Raw genomic sequence first — 19,568 nt, 5'->3', positions numbered from 1 at the left:
CTCATACTTTGGACATATTGTCAGGAGGGAACCGTCGCTGGAGAAGGATGTCATGCTGGGTAAGATGGAGGGTCAGAGAAAAAGAGAAAGACCCCCAACAAGATGGATCGGTCAGGTGGTATCATTGATGGCATCAAATGTGGCAGCGGTAGTGAGGTTGGTCCAGGATCGGGCATTGTTTCGTTCTGCTGTGCATGGGGTCGCTATGAGTCAGTTCCGACTCGATGACACCTGACAACAACAACAACAACAATATGAGGAAGTCCTGGTGTGGCACTGCAGGATCAGCACTGGACTACTAACCACAGGGTTGGTGGTTCAAACCCACCATCGACTCCTTGGAACCCCTATACAGGGTCGCTATGAGTCAGAGCTGACTTGATGGCAATCAACAGCAACAACAAAGACATGAATTGGTTTGTGCTCCCGCTTCTGTTATCAACCAAAATAATGTGTTGACTGTTGATATCTTTCCACCTAATACCATTACAGCCACTTAGTCAGAGACATTAGGCATAGGATGATATGACAGACAGACTGGGGACAAGGAAACCGGGTCTGTCTTTGGGCGAGTCACTTGGACCCTTGGAAGGCAATGTATTTAATCTCAGTTTCCTCAGCTGAGAAATGTCATGGCTGAAACAGACGATCTGAAAGTAATCTGGGCCACTTCCTCCTCCCTCATTCCCCACTTCCAATCAATTTCCAGCCACCAATCTACTTCCTAAATGTATATCCACTTTGCTCCATCCTCCATCCTCAACAAATCCAATACCATCTTGTTAAAAAAAAAAAAAAATGCAGCAATATCCTGATAACAAGTCTCCAATGATGTTGTTTTTGTCCCCCTCAATCCATTCCTCCCATAGTGCTAAGAGTGATTTTTCTAAATGCAAGTGAGATGCCCTGCTTGAAACCTTTCATAGGCTTTCTACTGCCCTCCGGATTTAGATTCAAACCCTTAACTTGGCTCTGCAACAGTTGGCATTATATCTTTCCAGTACTCCTCTCCAGTCTCAGCTAAGACCCCATCCCCTTCACTTCCTAAAGCAAGGCCCTTGTGCTGCACATCTGTAGATGACACCATTCTCATTGCTGCCCATTGGATCTGGGCAGTAAGCTGATCATGCCTTGGTCCAACCATCTAGGACTTCTGCGATGTCCTGAAAGGATAGCCTCCCCTCACTTCACTCTGTCAAAACACATACACTCTACTTGGTCAACTCTTGGTCATTCATTGAGTTTCCACTTTGATGTCATTTCTTCACAGAAATCTCTCAGCTCCAGGTGAAGTCTTCCCTCACAATGGTCTACTGCTCTTTTCCTTCAAACACTCCAAGTCTTTGTAAAACAACTTGTTCAAGAATTATCTTCCCCATTTGAGGAGTGGAGTGATTAACTTTGCAGTCTAGGAACGGAGGTCCCTGGGACCATGAATGGAGAAGAGCAAAGAGTGGGACCCTACCCAGAGAAGCAGTGATGCCTGAGATGGAGGCAGAGACGATGACGTGTAGAAATGAAGTGGCTGGGGACTTTAGTCCCAGAGAGGGAGAGGGGCTGTGTGCTGACGACCGGGGCAGGCTTGCAGGGTACACCCTTTGGTTGGTTGAAGATGCATGGAGGGGATTGTAACCATGGCAATGAAACGATATACAATAGGATGAATGTAAATCTAGTGTTCTCTCATGTAAACTATCACATAATTCACAATAAAACATTTTTAAAAACACACAATAAAAACAGCTAAAATGAATAACGAGAACTACTGTTAATTGATGGTTCAAGGATGGGATTGTAACCATCATAATGAAACACAGTATATGATTTGTTGAATGTAAAACTGATGATCTGCCCTGTAAACTTTCACTCAAGTCACAATAAAAACTTTAATAATAATAATAATAAATTTTTTTAAAAAAGAATTATCTCCCCCATTTGACTATAAGCTACATGGAAGAAGGATCTGGACCTCTCTTGTTCTTTTCTATATTTTCAGCACCAGATGAGAAACAGGCACTAAAGAATTATTTGTTGAATGAATGACTAGATGAATAGCTTTGATCAAAATTTGTGAATTTTTCAGTGCAAGTCCCAACTAGGGTGTCCCTTTGGGGATTTACTTTGATATCATCTGCACATTTATATACAGTTCATTTCAGCAGCAGGGTGGTGATGCTGATGTTAAAGAAACAAAGCATCCAATTTCTAATGTAGCATGGCTCAGAGGGCTGGGTTGGAGATTGCCACTGGACCAAAAATCTCTTTTATCACCTTCTTGGAAGGTAGAATCCGATATAGAAAACCAAACGGAAGGCAGAGAATGCAAACATCTAAATGCATGGACATAAAGCGCACCCAAACTGACCAAGCTGTGTAGGGGGCTCTGGTGGGCATGGGAACCCAGAGTGGGAGGGTAGGAACCCTGATGATACCTCACCTTGGTGGGAACAGCAGGAAGCTTACTAGAAAGGTCTTTATACCATCTTTCAGCAAGCAGATATTTCATCTGCACGCCTGCCTACTGAAATGTTAAGAAGATTTTCTAGCTACTAACCAAACGATTTTAGCAAGTCATTTAGACACGTATGACATGAGCTCACCTTTTCTATGAATTCAGAAGGTAAGGTCTCTGTGGTTGAATAACAAAGGGGAGTTGGGGTTGGGATGGGGGAGAGATTTGCTTTGGCTGCTTGGGAGGTCGGTCTCTAAAAGAAGCCAAGCCCTCTGCTGATATAATGAGGCACCCGGCTTCCTCCAAATCCTAATTATTGCTCTGCTAAAAATATTCAGTAATGAGCATGATCAGAGAACCTTTTTTATCATGCTTTTCAGAATTACGGTGTTTGGTTATGGAGCTATTTTAAGCAGCAGCAAAGCACATGTTAATGAAGGAAACGTTCAACAGTAGTAGGCAATATTAGAACGATGATGAGTAATGTGGACCTTGGTCTATTTAATTTAAGCTCTAGCTTTTCTTCCAGTTTTGCTAGGGGAGCTTGACATATAGCTATAATAAGCAGAACAGAATGCTATAAAATTCACATCTTTGATATCTCTGGCTTCATTTGAAGTGATTTTTGAGTTTCAAAATAAACCACGCTTAGCGTACAAAAGCCAAATGTGGATACTCAATTTCTGATCATCTTCTCCCAAAATGAATGCTCTGGCCTTCTCTACCTGGGCCCTAAACACATTTCCACTGTGACTCTCCCTCTAGGTGAGGAATCAGCAGAGCAGAGCAAAGGACCACAAAGTGTCCTTGTGCCTGTGATTAGTCATCTGTAGTCTTATGCAGAGTAAAATGCCAACTGACTAATTCAATTTGAAAATGGGGACCGGAGTGGATTAAAGATGGTCACAATTAGCTTCCTTCCCCTTAAATCTGAACTGGCCTTAGTGACTTGCTGGTGACAAACAGAATGTAGCCCTGTGACTTCCAAGGCTAGGTCAGAAGAAGCTTGTTCTCAGCAGAATGCTCTTTCTTGGAACCTAGCTGACATGCTGTGAAAGGCTCAAGCCACATGGAAGGATCATGGGTAGATAACCCAATTACAACTTCAACTGAGCTCATTGCTAACAACCACCATTAGTAGCCAGCCATGTAGATCCACCCTCTGGGACCCTCCATCCCAGTTGAGCATTCAGATGACTTCAGCCCCAGCCAACATCAGACTATTGTTGCTTGAGAAACCCCAGCAAGAACCTCAAACCAAGCCCTAGCTGGAACCTTAACTCACAAAATCATGAGCAAATAACGTCTCTTTCAAGTTACTAAATTTAGGGGTAAATTTACCTAAACAACTGGAACTTGACATTTTGCTCCCTAAAATCAGGAAAGCAACTTATTCTTAGATCACCAGAGGCCACTTACCCAGAGATCAAATAGCTACCAAATACTTGTTCCTCTATTACCAACTAGTTGAGGAATAATCAACCCAGCAAACACCCATTCACTTCACACTGGGAAAAAGTCAGTTGAACCAGGATCTCTATGGACCTGTAGCATCTAAAAACCTGGGCATTTGTTAAAGATGGGAAACTCAGGCCCCAGCAGACCTACTGAATCTGAATATACACTGTAACCAGACCCCACAGGCACTCTGCAGGCCCATTCAGTTTGACAAGCACTGGTTTATACCAACTCCTTCACAGCCATTTTAGGGCAGGAGAAGCTGACTCACAGCTCAGATTTTACAAAACCTTAACCATCTCAATATGGTTGATGTCTCAGCGAGGCTCTTCACCCTCTCCCCACCCTTCCCAGGACAGCAGCCCTCAGCAGCCTTCCAAGTCTATAATGTCTGATGTTTCCTTTCTTAAAACTCCTTAAAAAATATGATTAGAAATATGATGTCAGTTTGAGGACTAAGGTGGGCCTGACCTAGGCCATAGCATTTTCAATAGCTTCATATGCATGTGAAAGTTGGACAATGAATAAGAAAAACCGTAGATGAATCGATGCACTTGAGTTATGGTTTTGGAGAAGAATATTAAAGGTATGATGGACTGCCAAAAGAACAAATAAATCTGTGTTGGAAGAACAGCCAGAGTGCTCCTTGGAAGCCAAGATGGCCAGACTTCATCTCTCATACTTTGGATATATTACCAGGAGGGACCAGTCCCTGAAGAAGAACATCAAGCTTGGTAAAATGGAGGGTTCGTGAAAAAAAAAGGAAGACCCCCCCCATCGAAATGGACTGGCACAGTGGCAGCATCAATGGACTCAATGGCACTTAACAACAACAACAACAATGAACTGCCAGAAGAACAAACAAATCTGTGTTGAAAGAAGTACAGCCAGAATGCTTCTTAGAAGCCAGATGGTGAGACTTCGTCTTTCACACTTTGTTATCAGGAGGGACCAGTCCCTGGAGAAGGACACCATGGTTGATAAAGTAGAGGGTTAGTGAAAAAGAGGAAGACCCCCAACAAAACGATTGGTACGGTGGCAGCAGCAATGGGTTCAAGCATAACGACAATTGTGAGGATGGTGCAGGACAGGGCAGTGACTCATTCTGTTGTGCATTGGGTCACTGTGAGTTGGAACCAACTCAATGGCACCTAACAGAAACAGCAACAAGAATTTGAGACTTCCAGGCTTCGCATTCTTATCCAGCATCCTGACTACTGAGGGTACCTTATATAAGAGGACATGATAAACCCAGCCACTAGCTCTGCCCCAAAAGGTATGCATCAACAAATACATCATCTGAGAGAATAAGCACACTACTGGTAACAGAATATTTTCTGAAATATTATCCAAAGTCATGTTCATTTCTGGGGATGCTGGCTGCCCTGAGGCCTGTCCCCACTGACACTAAGACGTCCATCACTTCAGGGGAAGGTAGATACAGCAGAAAATACAGGAGACCATGTTCAGTTTTGAATTTTAAAGCAGACTCTTGTTAAAGTTCATTCATTAAAAATAATAATAAGTGGAATACGGCACCTTATCCAGAGAAGCAGCGACACCAGAGATGGAGGCAAAGATGGGGACAAGGAGAGAGGGAGCAGCTGAGGACTCTAGATTCATGGAAAGAGAGGGACAGCCAGGAGGCAGACTTGCAGAATGTGCCCTTGGTGGTTTAAATTATTATACATGCCTGAGTGTTTAAAAAAAGAGAGAGCTAAAATGAATGGAGAGAAATCCTGTTAACTGATGGTACATGGTGGGGATTATAATCATTGCAATGAAACAAAGTATATGAATTGTTGAATGTAAAACTGATGATCTGCCCTGTAAACTTTCACTCAACTCACAATAAATATTTGAAAAAGGAAATAAAAAAATTAATAATAATAGTTATGAAAGGCAAGACTTTCCCTTGAAAGGACTAGGCTTTGAGAACAAAAAGGGTTTCCTAAAGCACCAAAGTATCCCCTGGATTATGAAGAAACAGAGGTTAATCAGATTCAGGATACTGCATATTTTACTTTAAGTCCAAGAGTAGGGAAGACATGGAATTAACAGTGGAGCAGTTTTCCACCCTCCAAGAAGAGTGGTCATAATGAGGGATCAGCGGGTGAGCAGCAAAACTGAGGGAATGTGAGTGAGGCTTATTGCCTGCCCCACTCAGGTCCAAACCCCAGGGGCAGAGGCAGAGAAAAGACTCCTTTAAAAAAAACAAACAAACAAAACAGAGCTGAGGGGCTTGCACTTGGTTTCCAAGCATGAGTTTTGGGAGAAAATCATCTTGGGGAGGCTTTGTACCAACATAAGGAGGTCTCAATAAAGTATTTCTGATGACAGACAGGCGAGTCAGGGCAGGATATGGCTTCCTCCCCTCCTATGTCCCATGTTCCCCTTGCTCTACTATAGATTATGGAGAGATTTAAACATTTCCTGAAGACCCTTAAGGAAACATAGAAGGCAGTTGAGATTTCCACTCAACATGACTGCTGGATGGGTCACCATAACACAGGGAAAGGGATCCCGCAGAAGAGACTACGGCCAAGCCAGGCCAAAGAGAAGGTGGTTGGGGAACAGATGGAGGAAGTGGCTGACATCAGAGCGCTGTGGTAAGGGAAGGAATAATGAGAGCTCCATGGGTGGAGTTCCACTGGCCCCCCAAAATGGGGGAAGGTGGCTCTGATGGCAGATGTCAAAGGGGGAACAGCTCTAATACAATTGGTGTGGAAGGCTTCTTGACATCTCTAAGAAAAGCACTTGTTAGATGCCCACGAGTCGATTTCAACTCAGAGACTTTATGCACATAAGGTCGCTCATTAAACTAGAGTATCTGTACCATGCCAGATAATGGTTTAATGGACATATGAACATACATACATACAGTGACTATAATGAGAGATATGGCAGATAGCAAATGAGCAGAAAATAAATCAGGCCGTTAAAAATCGACTGCCACAACTACCTTTAGTCAAAGTATCAATTCTAGTCCATCCCTTTCCCAAACTCCGACTTTACAGAAATGCTTTGTAACAAAGGTGTCAGCTTCCAGAAGCTCAGGCATCAACTCTGCCTTCCAGGATGTCACTTATGACTTTGAGAAAGGAAACATTATGTTTGATTCTACAAATGCTTATCCATTCTATTTTTGCCTCCACATGTGGTACCTGAGGATATTACTATCACATGACAAGATGACACTACAAATATGGCAAGACTGAGTTTGAGACAAGGAGTCCAGATAATTCATTTGCCAGTTACCTGTCTTCTTCTGAAAGGAACTTTCTTGAAACTATAAAATCATTTCATTGAAAAGAGTTAATCAATTGTTAATGAGGAAAGTAATAGGGTCTTGTGATTTTCGTTTGGTGAACTCTAGAATAGAGCCTCAAACCTGAAGTTGAGTACGTGGGTGCTCAGGTTGATATAAATGCCCAAATGATGCCTTAACACATGCCAACATATTTTGTAGAGGCTGTTTGGAAGACACCGGAAATTCTAATGCCTTGTATGTATCTGCTGCAGTTCTAGGGCACATGTCTCTTATTGAACCCAGTAATTGGGCATCAGTAGACAGGTAAACACAAGAGAACTCACCTGCTTCCTTTATATGCTTGTAAACATCATCAGAGCCAGCAGAGGAATATGGGATGTCATCATGGGCCACAAAGTCAATCTGTTAAGAGAGAGAAAAATGACGGCACCAGTGGGATGTCTTCAAATGAGTTGGAATCAACTTGATGACAATGGGTTTAGTGCCCCCAAATGCCTTTTTGAAATAAGACATTTTTTAGTTAAATGTCTTAATTGTGGGGCTGAATCTTGTCTGAAAGAAATTTTCCACTCTGTCTCATTACCATGAGATAATGGAAGCTAGAAGAATAAATATTTGGTTCCTCTCTTTTACTGGTCCACTTTTCTTCTCTTACCTCTGACAGTGAGTTCTCCTGGCCTTCTGTTAAACTTTCAGATTTTAATCACCTATGCTAGGATGACGAATCCAAATGTCCATTTCCTGTTCCAGTGATAGCAACAGGCCCTGAGGTTTAAGTCATATTTTATACAGTGAAAATTAACTACGTGTCTCTCTTTCCATTTCATCCTCACAATCACTTGGTGAGGTAGGTAAGGCACATATTACTATTCCAGTTGAGATATAAGACTGCTGAAACCAGAAAGAAAGCTTGTGAGATATGTCCAAAGCCACACAGTTCATCAATGGTCTTGGGCAGAAGGTGGGCATCTGGGGGACCAAGTCAGGCTTTCTGAACTCACTCCGCAGTCCTTTTCTCTGTCACCACCTCCTGCTGTCACTTTAAAGTGAACCTGTCCAGACTGGAGTTCATCTTTCTGAAAACTGGGGCCCTCACCAATGGCACCTCCAGTTTTCCTCAACCCCAAACCTTGGATTTGGATCTTCTTTCCCTACTCCTGGCCGATCACAAGTTCCATTACTGTGAGTATGTGTTTGTGTATGTACGTGTGTACACCCATCACTTCCTCTCTGTTAGTACTCTACCAAATCCAGGTCCTCGTCACCCATATTATTTCCACTAACTTGTATCTGTCCTTTCTCATTGTAGGCTTTCTCCCCTCTAAGCCATCCTGCTACCACATGGGGAGTCCTCCTGAAACAGTTTCCTTGTTGTCACCCTTGTGCCTGCTGGTCTTCACTGGTTCTCTCTTTCCTATGACATTAATTAAAAACTCTTTGCTTGGTTTCCTATGACATCAGATAAAAACTTCCCTCCACCTTGAGAGGTAGTTTATATTAGTAGTTCAGATTGCTTTGGTATAATTTCTGTTCCACCACTTACTAGCTCTTTTAACTCCTGAGTTGCAATCAGGATGAAAGCAGAGTTTATTAGCCTCGGTGCTAGTAACATTTGGGGCTGGATGTGGGAGCTGTCCTGTGGTGTGGGAGCTGTCCTGTGCATGATAAGTAGCACCCCTGGCCTTTACCCACTAGATGCCAGTAGCACCCCTCTAATTGTGCCAAATAAAAATGTCTCCAGACAATGCCAAATGTCCTCTGGGGGGCAATCTCACACCCAGTTGAGAACCACTGGATCAAATCATATAATATATATCAAAGTGCTTCAAATAATAACTGGTACACAGTAAGTATTCAATAAATGCTAATTACTATTATTACACATTCTATTTTTATTACTCAAACTTAGCCCCTCCTCCTTTCCAATGTATAACAATAACAACAGCAGTTACTTCTTAGGGTAGCCAAGATGTTGAGTGTGATCATGTAAATAGTCAAGCACTTAGCACAGTGCTGGGCACACAGTAGTTAATAAGGGGCAGCCATTATATTGTTAACAGCATCTCCCATGATGCCTAGCACAAGTTGCATATACAATAGATGCTTAGTAAAAATGTGTTGGTGATTGCCGGACGCAAATCATATTGTAGTTTTTCTTCTTTCTTTTCATTCTCGCTGGGAAATTGTCTCCTCTGCTATTACCCATGCACATTTATCACTGTTCTCTATTCTCTTCTGCATCGTGATTTTAAAAATAGAAAAGATAACTCTTAGAACAGCTTAATCTTATTTTTTTTTTTTTGTACAGCTTATAAAAGGAAAGAATAGCTCCTAATGTAGGACTGGGAGGGAGATACATAATTTGATGCAGATCAAAAGAATTTCTCATGTTTTCAACTAATAAAAATCTTATGTCATTATAAGCTGTTTCTCAGGTCTATAAATCATAGATACGAAGTTCTTTCCTTAAAGGATGACCCCTGACCTTCTGGCTAAGATGCACATTCATTTATTCCATGACAAAATGATGCCAGTGAATCTATAAACACCAATGATAATGATGACATTATAATGGTGATGATGATGATGATAATGGTTGCTAGTGTTTTTGCAGCTTTTGCTATGGGTCCAATGTTCCAGGTGCTTTACTTAGATTTTTATCTCAGATCCTCAAAACAGCCTCATGAGGAAGGGGTTATTTTCTTCACAGGTGAGGTAAGTGAGCACAGAGTGGTTAAATGTCTTGCTCAAAGTCCCACAGTTAGGGAGAGACAGAGGCAGCATCTGGAGCTGGGTGGTCTATCTCCAGAGCCCACAGTGAGAGAAGTGAAAGGACTCCAGCCCCCAAGCTGAAGAGAGGTACTGCATCAAGTGATATAATGGGATGCTTCCTGAGTTTGAATAATCTGGAGAGTCTTTGGGTTTTCTGTGGAGTAAGCTGCAGGAGCTAGACTCCCTATCCCGCTACTTAGAGAAGATGAAGGAGGGAGAAGTACCTTGTGTTTTTCCAGAAATTCAGGTGTGAGTGTCCACGGAGCATCTCTGATGACTTCATCCACATAGCGACAGTGTCTAAGAGCTTCGTATCTTTCTGCTTCGTTCATCACAGTGAAACCTTTGAATTTGTGGGTGAGGTCATCACTGCAAACTGAAACATGCAAATGTGTTCAATGGTCTTCCTGGTCCAGACCCTGCTCACAACAATTAGGATGCAGCCCTGGCCTCTTCAACAAGACAAAAGGAGCACAGTCTTGCTGGGTGCTTAATCTAATGGAACTTTTTTTTTTTTTTTAAAGCAGGAATAAAGGATCAGGAGAGTGAAGCAAACAAAAATCCGCCAGCAATTCAGACTTTCATTTTAGTGCTAACTACAACTTTGGTTTTTATTATAAGTATTCTCCACACAACCTAATATGACTCTTATATCTGTATTTCCCTATTGTACCCTTTAATGAAAATTACTAATCAGAAATAAAGTGACCAAATGAACAAAGAAGGAAGAGAAAGGAGAATCAAGAGGACTGAATTACATAATTGATCAGTTCCAATTCCTTTACTAGATCACTGTACTTAATAATAACTCAAGTGTGACTCACATGTGCATGCATATACACATACTAATGTACATAGATACAAACACACATACATACTCAGACACACCCATATAAAAACACACAATACGTGTATACATGTACTCATCCAAATGTATGCAAACACACATACACGTAGGGGGTTTCAAAAAGTTCATGGAAAGATTCCATTATCTTTTAATTCCATTTGTCCATGAACTTTTTGAAGCCCCCTTTAAATACACATCTACTCACACACACACTTCTGTTCCCTGGATTAAGGTCCAGTCAGTACACATCAGACCACATAATCAAGAGGAGAAAGTTACACAGAACAAGATCCAATCTAGCAGAGCTCCCGCTTCCCACACCTCTTATCCTTTCTGATCTCAGGTTCCTGAGCATTCAAATGGAGACAGTAATTATCCTTCACTCTCCATGTTAGAATGTGGCACTGCAGGACACTGCGCTGGACCACAAGGTCAGATGGAGCTGCAAGGTTGGCGGTTCAAACCCACCAGCTGCTCCTAGAAACCCTATACAGGGTCACAAGTTGGAACCGACTCACTGGCACTTAACAACAACGGCGTCAGTGTTAGAGTTAGAGAAGCCTGGTGTGGCACTGTCAGCTTTACTAACTGCAAGGCTGGCAGTTCAACCCCACCAGCTGCTCTCAGAAATCCTAGACAGGGTAGCTATGAGTTGAAACCAATTCAACAACACACACAACGACATCAGCCTTAATAGAATTTCTGGTGGTGCAGTGGTTAAGTGCTTAGCTGCTAACCAAAAGGTTGGCAGGTCCATCCCACCAGCCGCTCTGAATCCACCAGCTAATTGGTCCATGGGAGAAAACTGTGGCAGTCTGCTTTCATAAAAATGACAACCTTGGAAATCCTCTGGGGCAGTTCTACTCTGTCCTATCGCGTCACTATGAGTGGAATCGACTCTGGCAATGAGTTTGGTTTTTGGTCAACCTTAGATGGGATTTTTCTGAGGATTTATATTCAAATATTTTGAATTACACTGAAAAGTAAGTAGTGTTTGATACCTTATCTAGAATGTATTTCTTTTGGTTGACAAAAGCAGCTTTTCTAAAGTTCCCCACATGTCCAGAAGAAATACCATTATGGGTACAATTCCTGTTTACCAATACCAGTGAGGATCTGGTGCTAGAATTACTCTGACTGCTCCTCAATATGAGCTTTTTTTCTTTAAGGTATTATGTTCGCTGTTGTTGTTGTTTTTAAGTGCCTTTGAGTCGGTTCTGACCCGTAGAGACCCTGTAGAAGGTTTCCGAGGTGCGACTGATGAACTTGAACCGCCGCCCTTGCAGTTCAAACCGAGTTTGCAGTCCAGCACATTAACCCACAGTGCCACACCAGTACACGCAATAAATTCACAGCTTTTACGTGTACAGGATGTACTTCAAAATAGAAATGTGATTATTCTCTTAAAACCAAATAGTGACTCAAACCCAGAACTAAATCTGGCCACAGAGGAAGTACAGCCAGCAGTCATGCTCACCCTCCTTTAGGAAACCTCCAACTACAACCTTTCCCAGAGATGCCTGTATTCTATGGATCTCCGAAATCACACTGACAAACTGAAGCCAAGATCAGGTACAACCCATTTAATTCCTAGAATGGGCAAAGAAAACTTCTCAAGTTCTATACAGAAGAATCATTTTGTTCCAAGCAGTTGGTGGTAAGAATGGTGAGGGAAGGAATAAATGTCTTCTAGAATTGCCTCTGAGACAAGGTTCAACAAATGGCTACTGATATGTATCATTTAAAATCTGCATAGTAAATTTGAGGCAGATGCTATCTACATAGCATCCATTTGCCTAAAAGATGCCTGGAAGAAACAGGAAGTAAAGGAATAAGAACTACTCCTCCAAATTCCAGACTGCCTTCTTGGCATTGGAAAGAGTGTCCAAACCCCATCAACTTAAAAAAAAAAAAAAAAAAAGTTAATTGTGCTTTCAGTAAAAGTTTACATAGCAGTTGAGGTTCCCATTCAACAATTATTACACAAATTGTTTAAAAAAAAAAAAAAAAAAAGTTAATTGTGCTTTCAGTAAAAGTTTACATAGCAGTTGAGGTTCCCATTCAACAATTATTACACAAATTGTTTAGTGGCATTGGTTACATTCTTCACGGAGCGTAAACATACTCTTTTCCATTCTGGTTGTTCCACTTTCATTAGTCTAGTTTCCCTGCCCCCTTATCATTTCTTCTTTGATTTAAAGTAATGATTGACTGTTTAGTATTATATAAATGACTGTTTAAAGAAGCATAGTTGTTGTTAAGTGCTGTCGAGTCGGTTCCTACCCATAGCGACCCTGCACAGGGTTTCCAAGGCTGTAAATCTTTACGGGAACAGAAAACCTCATCTTTCTCCCACGGAGCAGCTGTTAGTTCCAAACTGCTGACCTTAAGGTTCGCAGCCCGAATTCCTTAAAGAAGCATAGTACTCAATGTGTTATTTAGCTGAAAGGTGACTGCAGATGCAGTTTCAGTTCAAGGTTTAAGGTGTATCAGAGGGCAATAGTCTTGGGGAGTCCTCCAATCTCAACTGGTCTAATAAGTCTAGTTGTTGTTTTTAAAGAATTTGAGATTCTGTTGCACATTTTTTCTCATTCTATCAGATTCCATCTATTGTGGCCCTTATCAGAACAGTTGGTAGTGGTAGTCGGGCCCCATCTAGTTCTTATGGTAGATATAGTAGATAAGGTAGATGAAGCCATTACTCATAGATACTATTTGGCCTGTAGATAGCTTCTTCTCTGAATCTTTGGTTTTCTTCTTTCTCTTTTGTTCCAGATGAGCAGAGGCCAATAGTTCTAACCCCACAAACTTTTTCATTGTTTTTCCCAAACCTGCACCTCCTGTAGTCTTCCTCATCTCAGTAAATGGTATGAAATCCTTTTAATTACTCAGGACAAAGCCTTGGAGTCATCATTGAGTCTGTCCTTCCATACTCTGCATCCAATCCATCATCAAAACTTCTGGCTCTACCTTCAAAATGTACCCAGAAGCCATGGATTTCTCAGTATCTCCATTGCTTCCATCTTGGTCCATTTACCACCTCTCCCCTGGATTACTGCAGTGGCCTCCTATCAGATCTCCTGATAGCCTTGTCCATCCCCCAACAACTTGTTCTCATCAACCAGAATCGGCCTGTTAAAACCTGTCAGAACCTGGATTCAGAACTCTTCCCATCGTCCATAGAGTAAAAGCTAAAATCCTCCAGGAGCCTGCAAGTCTCCTGTGTGAGCCACATCTCCAGACTATAAGGCCATGCAAGATTGTGGGAGTCCAGCTCTCACAGGGTCGGGAGACTCGAGAGGAGATGCGGAATCGGCGAAAGTGAAAGTAATTGAGGAGTCTCCGCTTAGTTGGCTGATGGAGTTCACTCTGCTCCGGCTCAGCAACAGTCTTTATTTATGCTTAAAGTTATACAATGCATAATGATTTGATACTTTGATATTTTCCCTTGAATTATTACACATTTTAAATTATATCATTCTTTCACCTTGTGATTATAAAATCTTAACAAAAGTATTTCTATAATGTCCCACTGGACCTTTCCATGTCCTGTTCATTTTCTGACTATTAAGTAGTTTTCTTCTGACATCATCTTTTTTTCTATGCAAATGATACATTGCAAATGATACGTAGCGTAGTGGTTACAAATCGGGCTGCGAGCCGCAAGGTCAGCAGTTCGAAACTACCATTAGTTCCGCGTAAGAAAGATGAGGTGGTCTGCTCCCGTAAAGATGTACAGCCTCTGAAACCCTGTGTAGGGTCGCTATGAGTCAGAATTAACTCCACGGCACACAACAACAACAACAACAGTAAAAGATCAAGTTAAAACTTACACAAATCATTTCCACCTCCCAAACCCCTAATTACATTCTCTTTCTAACGTGTTTCTATCCACTCAATCATCTTTGCCTACACTACCTTATTGTTTCTGCTAGCTATTTATCCATCTTCTATCCTACATAAAGTACTACTATTTTCTATAATAACAGCATTACTAACATCTTTTCAATTATTTTGTTTTTCTAAAGTATTCACTAAATTGCTTAATAACAATGTTTCTATGTTTCTTTCTTTTGGGGCCATGAGGCATGTTAAAGGGCCCAACCTGGTTAATTGCTGCAAAAAAGGTAGACTATTAAATTTTGACCACTTTTTATTTATGTTCACCATTCTCTGCCCAATTACGTAGGTTCCTGTATATGGTAGTGGGGGGTGTGTGTGGATTCTAGCCAGTAATTGACTTAGGTGGGGCCCATAGGGGTCGGTCAGCTTTACTTTAGTTGCTTATCTGCTTCTGTGATCTCATAAATGCAGCTGCTTTGTATTTGGGTTTTCTGTGAGAGGGAATACTTTAATTTGTCTAAAATTCTCTTTGAATCTAATCCAGTAAAGCTGAAACAATTGTTGCAAGACTGGTTTTTCCAAAGCTCTGCAGAACTCACAGTGGGAGCCGTGAATGTGGCAGTACAATATATCCCCACAAGTGGAATCAGAACCATCCCAAAGAAGAGAGATAAAGGGTGCTTTCCCAAAAACCATCTGCTGTGCTGATGTTTCTCCTTTGCTGGGACTGTGTCAAACGGCACTATGGGGTCAGCTCCCAGCACAAGATCTATACTTCTGCCACTCCCTGGCTCTCTGATCACATCTCCTATTGTGTCAGGGCCTTTGTACTTCCGGCCCCCAAGCCTGGAACAGTTGTACTCAAAATATCCCTAGGTCTCATTCCCTCACCTCCTCACCACTGGCAGGACCCCATCACCTCCTCATTTGGTTTCTTGTCATGGCATTCATTATCATAGAATTATGCCTATTTATCATGTTGTTGTTGTTAAGTGCTGTTGAGTCAGTTCCGACTCACAACAACCCTCTATAGTGTTTCCGAGGATCAGTTCAAACTTACTTTGCAGTCCAGCACATTAAACCGCAGTACCACACCAGGACCCCTTTGTTCATAATAGAATTATCTTATTTAACTTTGTTGACCTTTGGTGTTCTTCTATTAAAATGTAAGCTCCCTGAGGGCAAGGAGTGTTGTCTGTTTCACTCTCTGAAACCTGGCCATAGTGGTTTCTTAGCAAATATTTGCTGAGTGAATTAACAGTACCTGACACATACAGATGCTCAATAAATGTCTATTACTTAAAATAATAAAATATTTATCTTTATCAATAGCATAATGCATATAAGAGAGTGACACAAGGGACTTAAAAACCCATGGAAAATGGAATTGAAAGATAATGGGATTCCTATATATATGTTATGCTTGGTAAAGTGGAGGATCAGAGAAAAAGAGGAACACCCCCCACAAGATGGATTGGCACGGTGACGGCAGCAATGGGCTCAGGCTTAGCAACGATTGTGAGGCTGGCACGGAACTGGGCAGTGTTTTATTCTGTTGTGTACTGTGCATAGGGTTGTTATGAGTCGGTGCCGACTAGATGGCACCTAACAACAACAACACACACGTATATATTGTTGTTGTTAAGAGCTGTTAAGACAGTTCCAACCCATAGTGGCCCTGTAGAGGGTTTCCGAGGAGCTGTTAGTGAGTTTGAACCACTGACCCTGCAGTTCAAACTGACCTTGCATTAACCCACAGTGCCACACCTGGTCTCTTTCTCGCTGTATATATATTACTGCTAAGTGCTGTCGAGTTGGTTCCAACTCATAGTAACCTTGTATAAGGTTTCTTTGAGTAGCTAGTGGGTTTGAACTGCCGACCTTGTGGTTCGCAGTCCAGCACCAAACCAGGAGTCCATACACACACACACACATATATACACACATATCTCCACTAAATATATTTCCTGAGATATTTTCTATTATATCCCTTTGCATTACTAACCATCAACCAGACAACTGGCTTGAAAACTTCGATGAGTACCAGAATCACCTAAGGAGCCTGTTAAATATCAAGATGGCTGGGCAGCACTCCCAGAGATCTTGATTCAGTGAGTCTGGAGTAGGGCCCAGGAAGCTCCTTATTTGACAAGCTTCAAGGGATGATCCTGATGCACTCAATGTTTGAACCGCCCCACCCCGGAGCATATTATGAGTAAGTTGAGTTCTCTGCTTATCTGAATCCTCCATAGCACCTAGTAGTGGGAAGAGGGGACTAGGGCCATAGTGATTATGCATTGATTACCTATTTGCTTCTTACTCAATGTTGTTCTTATTGTCATTGAGTCAGGTCTGACTCATAGCAACCCTATGCACAACAAAATGAGAAACTGTCCCATCATGCACCTTTGTTGCTATGTTTTATGTTTGAGCCCATTGTTGCTGCCTCTTGTGCCAAGCCATCTTATTGGGGATCTTCCTCTTTTTAGCTCCATTTTACCAAGCATGATGTCCTTCTTCATCTTATGTCTTCCTTATTCACTGTCCAATTTTCAGATGTATATGAAGCTACTGAAAATACCATGGTTTGGGTCAGGTGCACCTTAGTCCTCAAACTGACATCTTTGCTCTTGAACACTTTATAGAAGTCAGCAGATTTGCCTAATGCATTATGTCATTTGATTTCCTGACTGCTGCTTCCATGAGCATTAATTGTGGATTCAAGCAAAATGAAGACTTTGATAACTTCAATCTTTTCTCCATTTTTTATGATGCTATTTATCTGACTCCATAGATAGGGATAATTTATGGGCCAAGCTATACAATTTAAAAATTGATATAATCTTTTAAAATGTTCTTTTAAGACTTTGTTAAAATATGACCTCAAGAATCATATTGAGCAGAAATGGATATCAGATCCATTAATTTTCTATTTTAAACAGCACAAAACTAGTACGATCTGTATCCTCCCCTCTTTTGAACTTGCACCTGAGCAATTTGGTATAACTTCTAGATGATCAAAATAATGGCCTCCTGACAAAATACAAAGAAAACAAGCATCCCATTTGTATTAATACAGGGTCCTATTTTTCATGTCCCAGGAGTGACCTCAAGAAGCAGCTGAACATGCTGACCAGTTACTGTCTAAGCAGTAAGCCAAAGTCTTGGCAAATGCACTCTGACAACACAAAGGCGAACTCCAGGTAGTTGTGCTCCCTGGTAGAATTCATTGATCTATCCAGGAGCTCACATTGTAGCTAACCTAGCCTGGCAGCTCACTGTTCTCAGAATGAAATATTACCAGTACCTGCAGCAGAGACACTTACAACATAGGGGTTGAACTTTGGAGCTCAACATACTTGGGTTCTAATCCCAGCTCTACTACTTCCTACTGGGGAAGTTACTCAAACTCTTGAAGTCTCAGTGGCCTCATCTTTAAAACATGGTGAAGGCTTGAGAATTAAAGTTGATCATTCATAGGAGCTGAGAGTAATGCTCAGTAATGTTATTAAGAGTAATATAGAATGGAGAATTTCGCTTGTGGTTCATGCTGTCTTTTCCACTCTAAGCAGGTGTCCAGACTTCTGGGCATAAAATCTCCCCTGCAGAAGTTGTGAAACTCAAATTGTTGGCAGACAGCCTGCCTTCCTGAAGCCAGAGCTCCTTGTAGGAGTGGGGGAGATTCTGTAAAACGGAGGACAAAGAAACAGAGACAAGGACAAACAGAAAAGAGGCCAAGGGTCTGTGCATCCTGTAAGCAACAGAGGCTTTGGCACAGCCTCAAGAGGGATGAGAACATGGTGCCCCTAGACCCTAGGGCTCCCATGTGGGCAGACCCTGGGAACTTCGCATACTTCCTTCCAGTAAGGATGCGGGCTCACAAGATAAAGGCAGTGCATAAATGGTGGTAGGCTAAAGACTGGGAGCCCGCTCCTGTTTCTGTAAACATTTTGGACACTTGTTTGACTCCAGGAAGGTGAAAAAAGCTTAGTCATTGAATTTCTCACCAGTCCTGCAGGATGGAATCTTAGAAGAAATTTGAATTTGAATGAAAACATCATAAAACATGAACCCAAATATAGGGAGCAATATTTACGTCTAGTAGTGGACTCCTGGTGTGTTGCTATATGGCCAGCACTAGACCGCGAACCACAAGGTCAGTAGTTCAAACCCTCAGTTCTGCTCCTCAGAAATCCGATATAGGATCGCTATGAGTCAGAACTGACTTGATGGCATTGAAAAACAACAACTGTGGAATCCTAGTCTGGTGCAGTACAATAAGCACCAGACTGTTAACCACAAAGTCAACAGTTCAAATCTACCAGCTCCTCCTCGGAAAACCTATATAGGGTCACTGTGAGTCAGAACGGACTCGATGGCCCTTAACAACAGCAACAGTATTGTGTATATTGTTGTTACATATTTTCTTTCTCTCCTATGGGACAGAGGTGGGTATCTGGTGACTCAACGTCACTTAAATATTTAAAATGTGAACATTGGAAAATGAATAAGGAAGACTGAAGAAGAATTGATGCATTTGAGTGATGGTGTTGGTGAAGAATATTAAAAGTCCCATGGACTGCCAGAAGAACAAACCAATCTGTCTTGGAAGAAGTACAGCCAGAATATTCCTTAGAAGCGAGGATAGCAAGACTTGGTCTCTCATACTTTGGACATTTTATCAGGAAGGACCAATCCCTGGAGAAGGACATTACGTTTGGTAAAGTGGAGAGTCAGTGAAAAAGAGGGAAGACCCCTAACGAGATGGATTGGCACAGTGGCAGCAGCGATGTGCTCTAGCATAACAATTGGGAAGATGGTGCAGGCCCAGACAGTGTTTCATTTTGTTGTGCAGAGGGTCACTGTGACTCAGTGCCAACTCGACGGCACCTAACAACAACAACAGCATCTTTAACATGATTTTT

The 19,568-nt window shown here is 41.8% G+C and overlaps 1 protein-coding gene across 1 annotated transcript in view; it reads right to left on the bottom strand.

The window, feature by feature from the left end:
* The window catches only part of LOC102813881 (choline-phosphate cytidylyltransferase B-like), a 146,635-nt gene that overhangs the window by 24,167 nt on the left and 102,900 nt on the right, over positions 1-19,568 (bottom strand). The window contains exons 4-5 of the mRNA XM_006835563.1: positions 10,178-10,329; positions 7,505-7,583 (exon numbers count right to left, since the gene is read on the bottom strand). Coding sequence (XP_006835626.1) covers positions 7,505-7,583; positions 10,178-10,329 — 231 coding nt within the window. The remainder of the gene's footprint in view (positions 1-7,504; positions 7,584-10,177; positions 10,330-19,568) is intronic.

The sequence above is a fragment of the Chrysochloris asiatica genome, unplaced genomic scaffold (assembly GCF_000296735.1).
Source record: "Chrysochloris asiatica unplaced genomic scaffold, ChrAsi1.0 scaffold00018, whole genome shotgun sequence".
Lineage (NCBI taxonomy): Eukaryota > Metazoa > Chordata > Mammalia > Afrosoricida > Chrysochloridae > Chrysochloris > Chrysochloris asiatica.
This window is presented reverse-complemented; position numbering and strand designations above follow the sequence as displayed.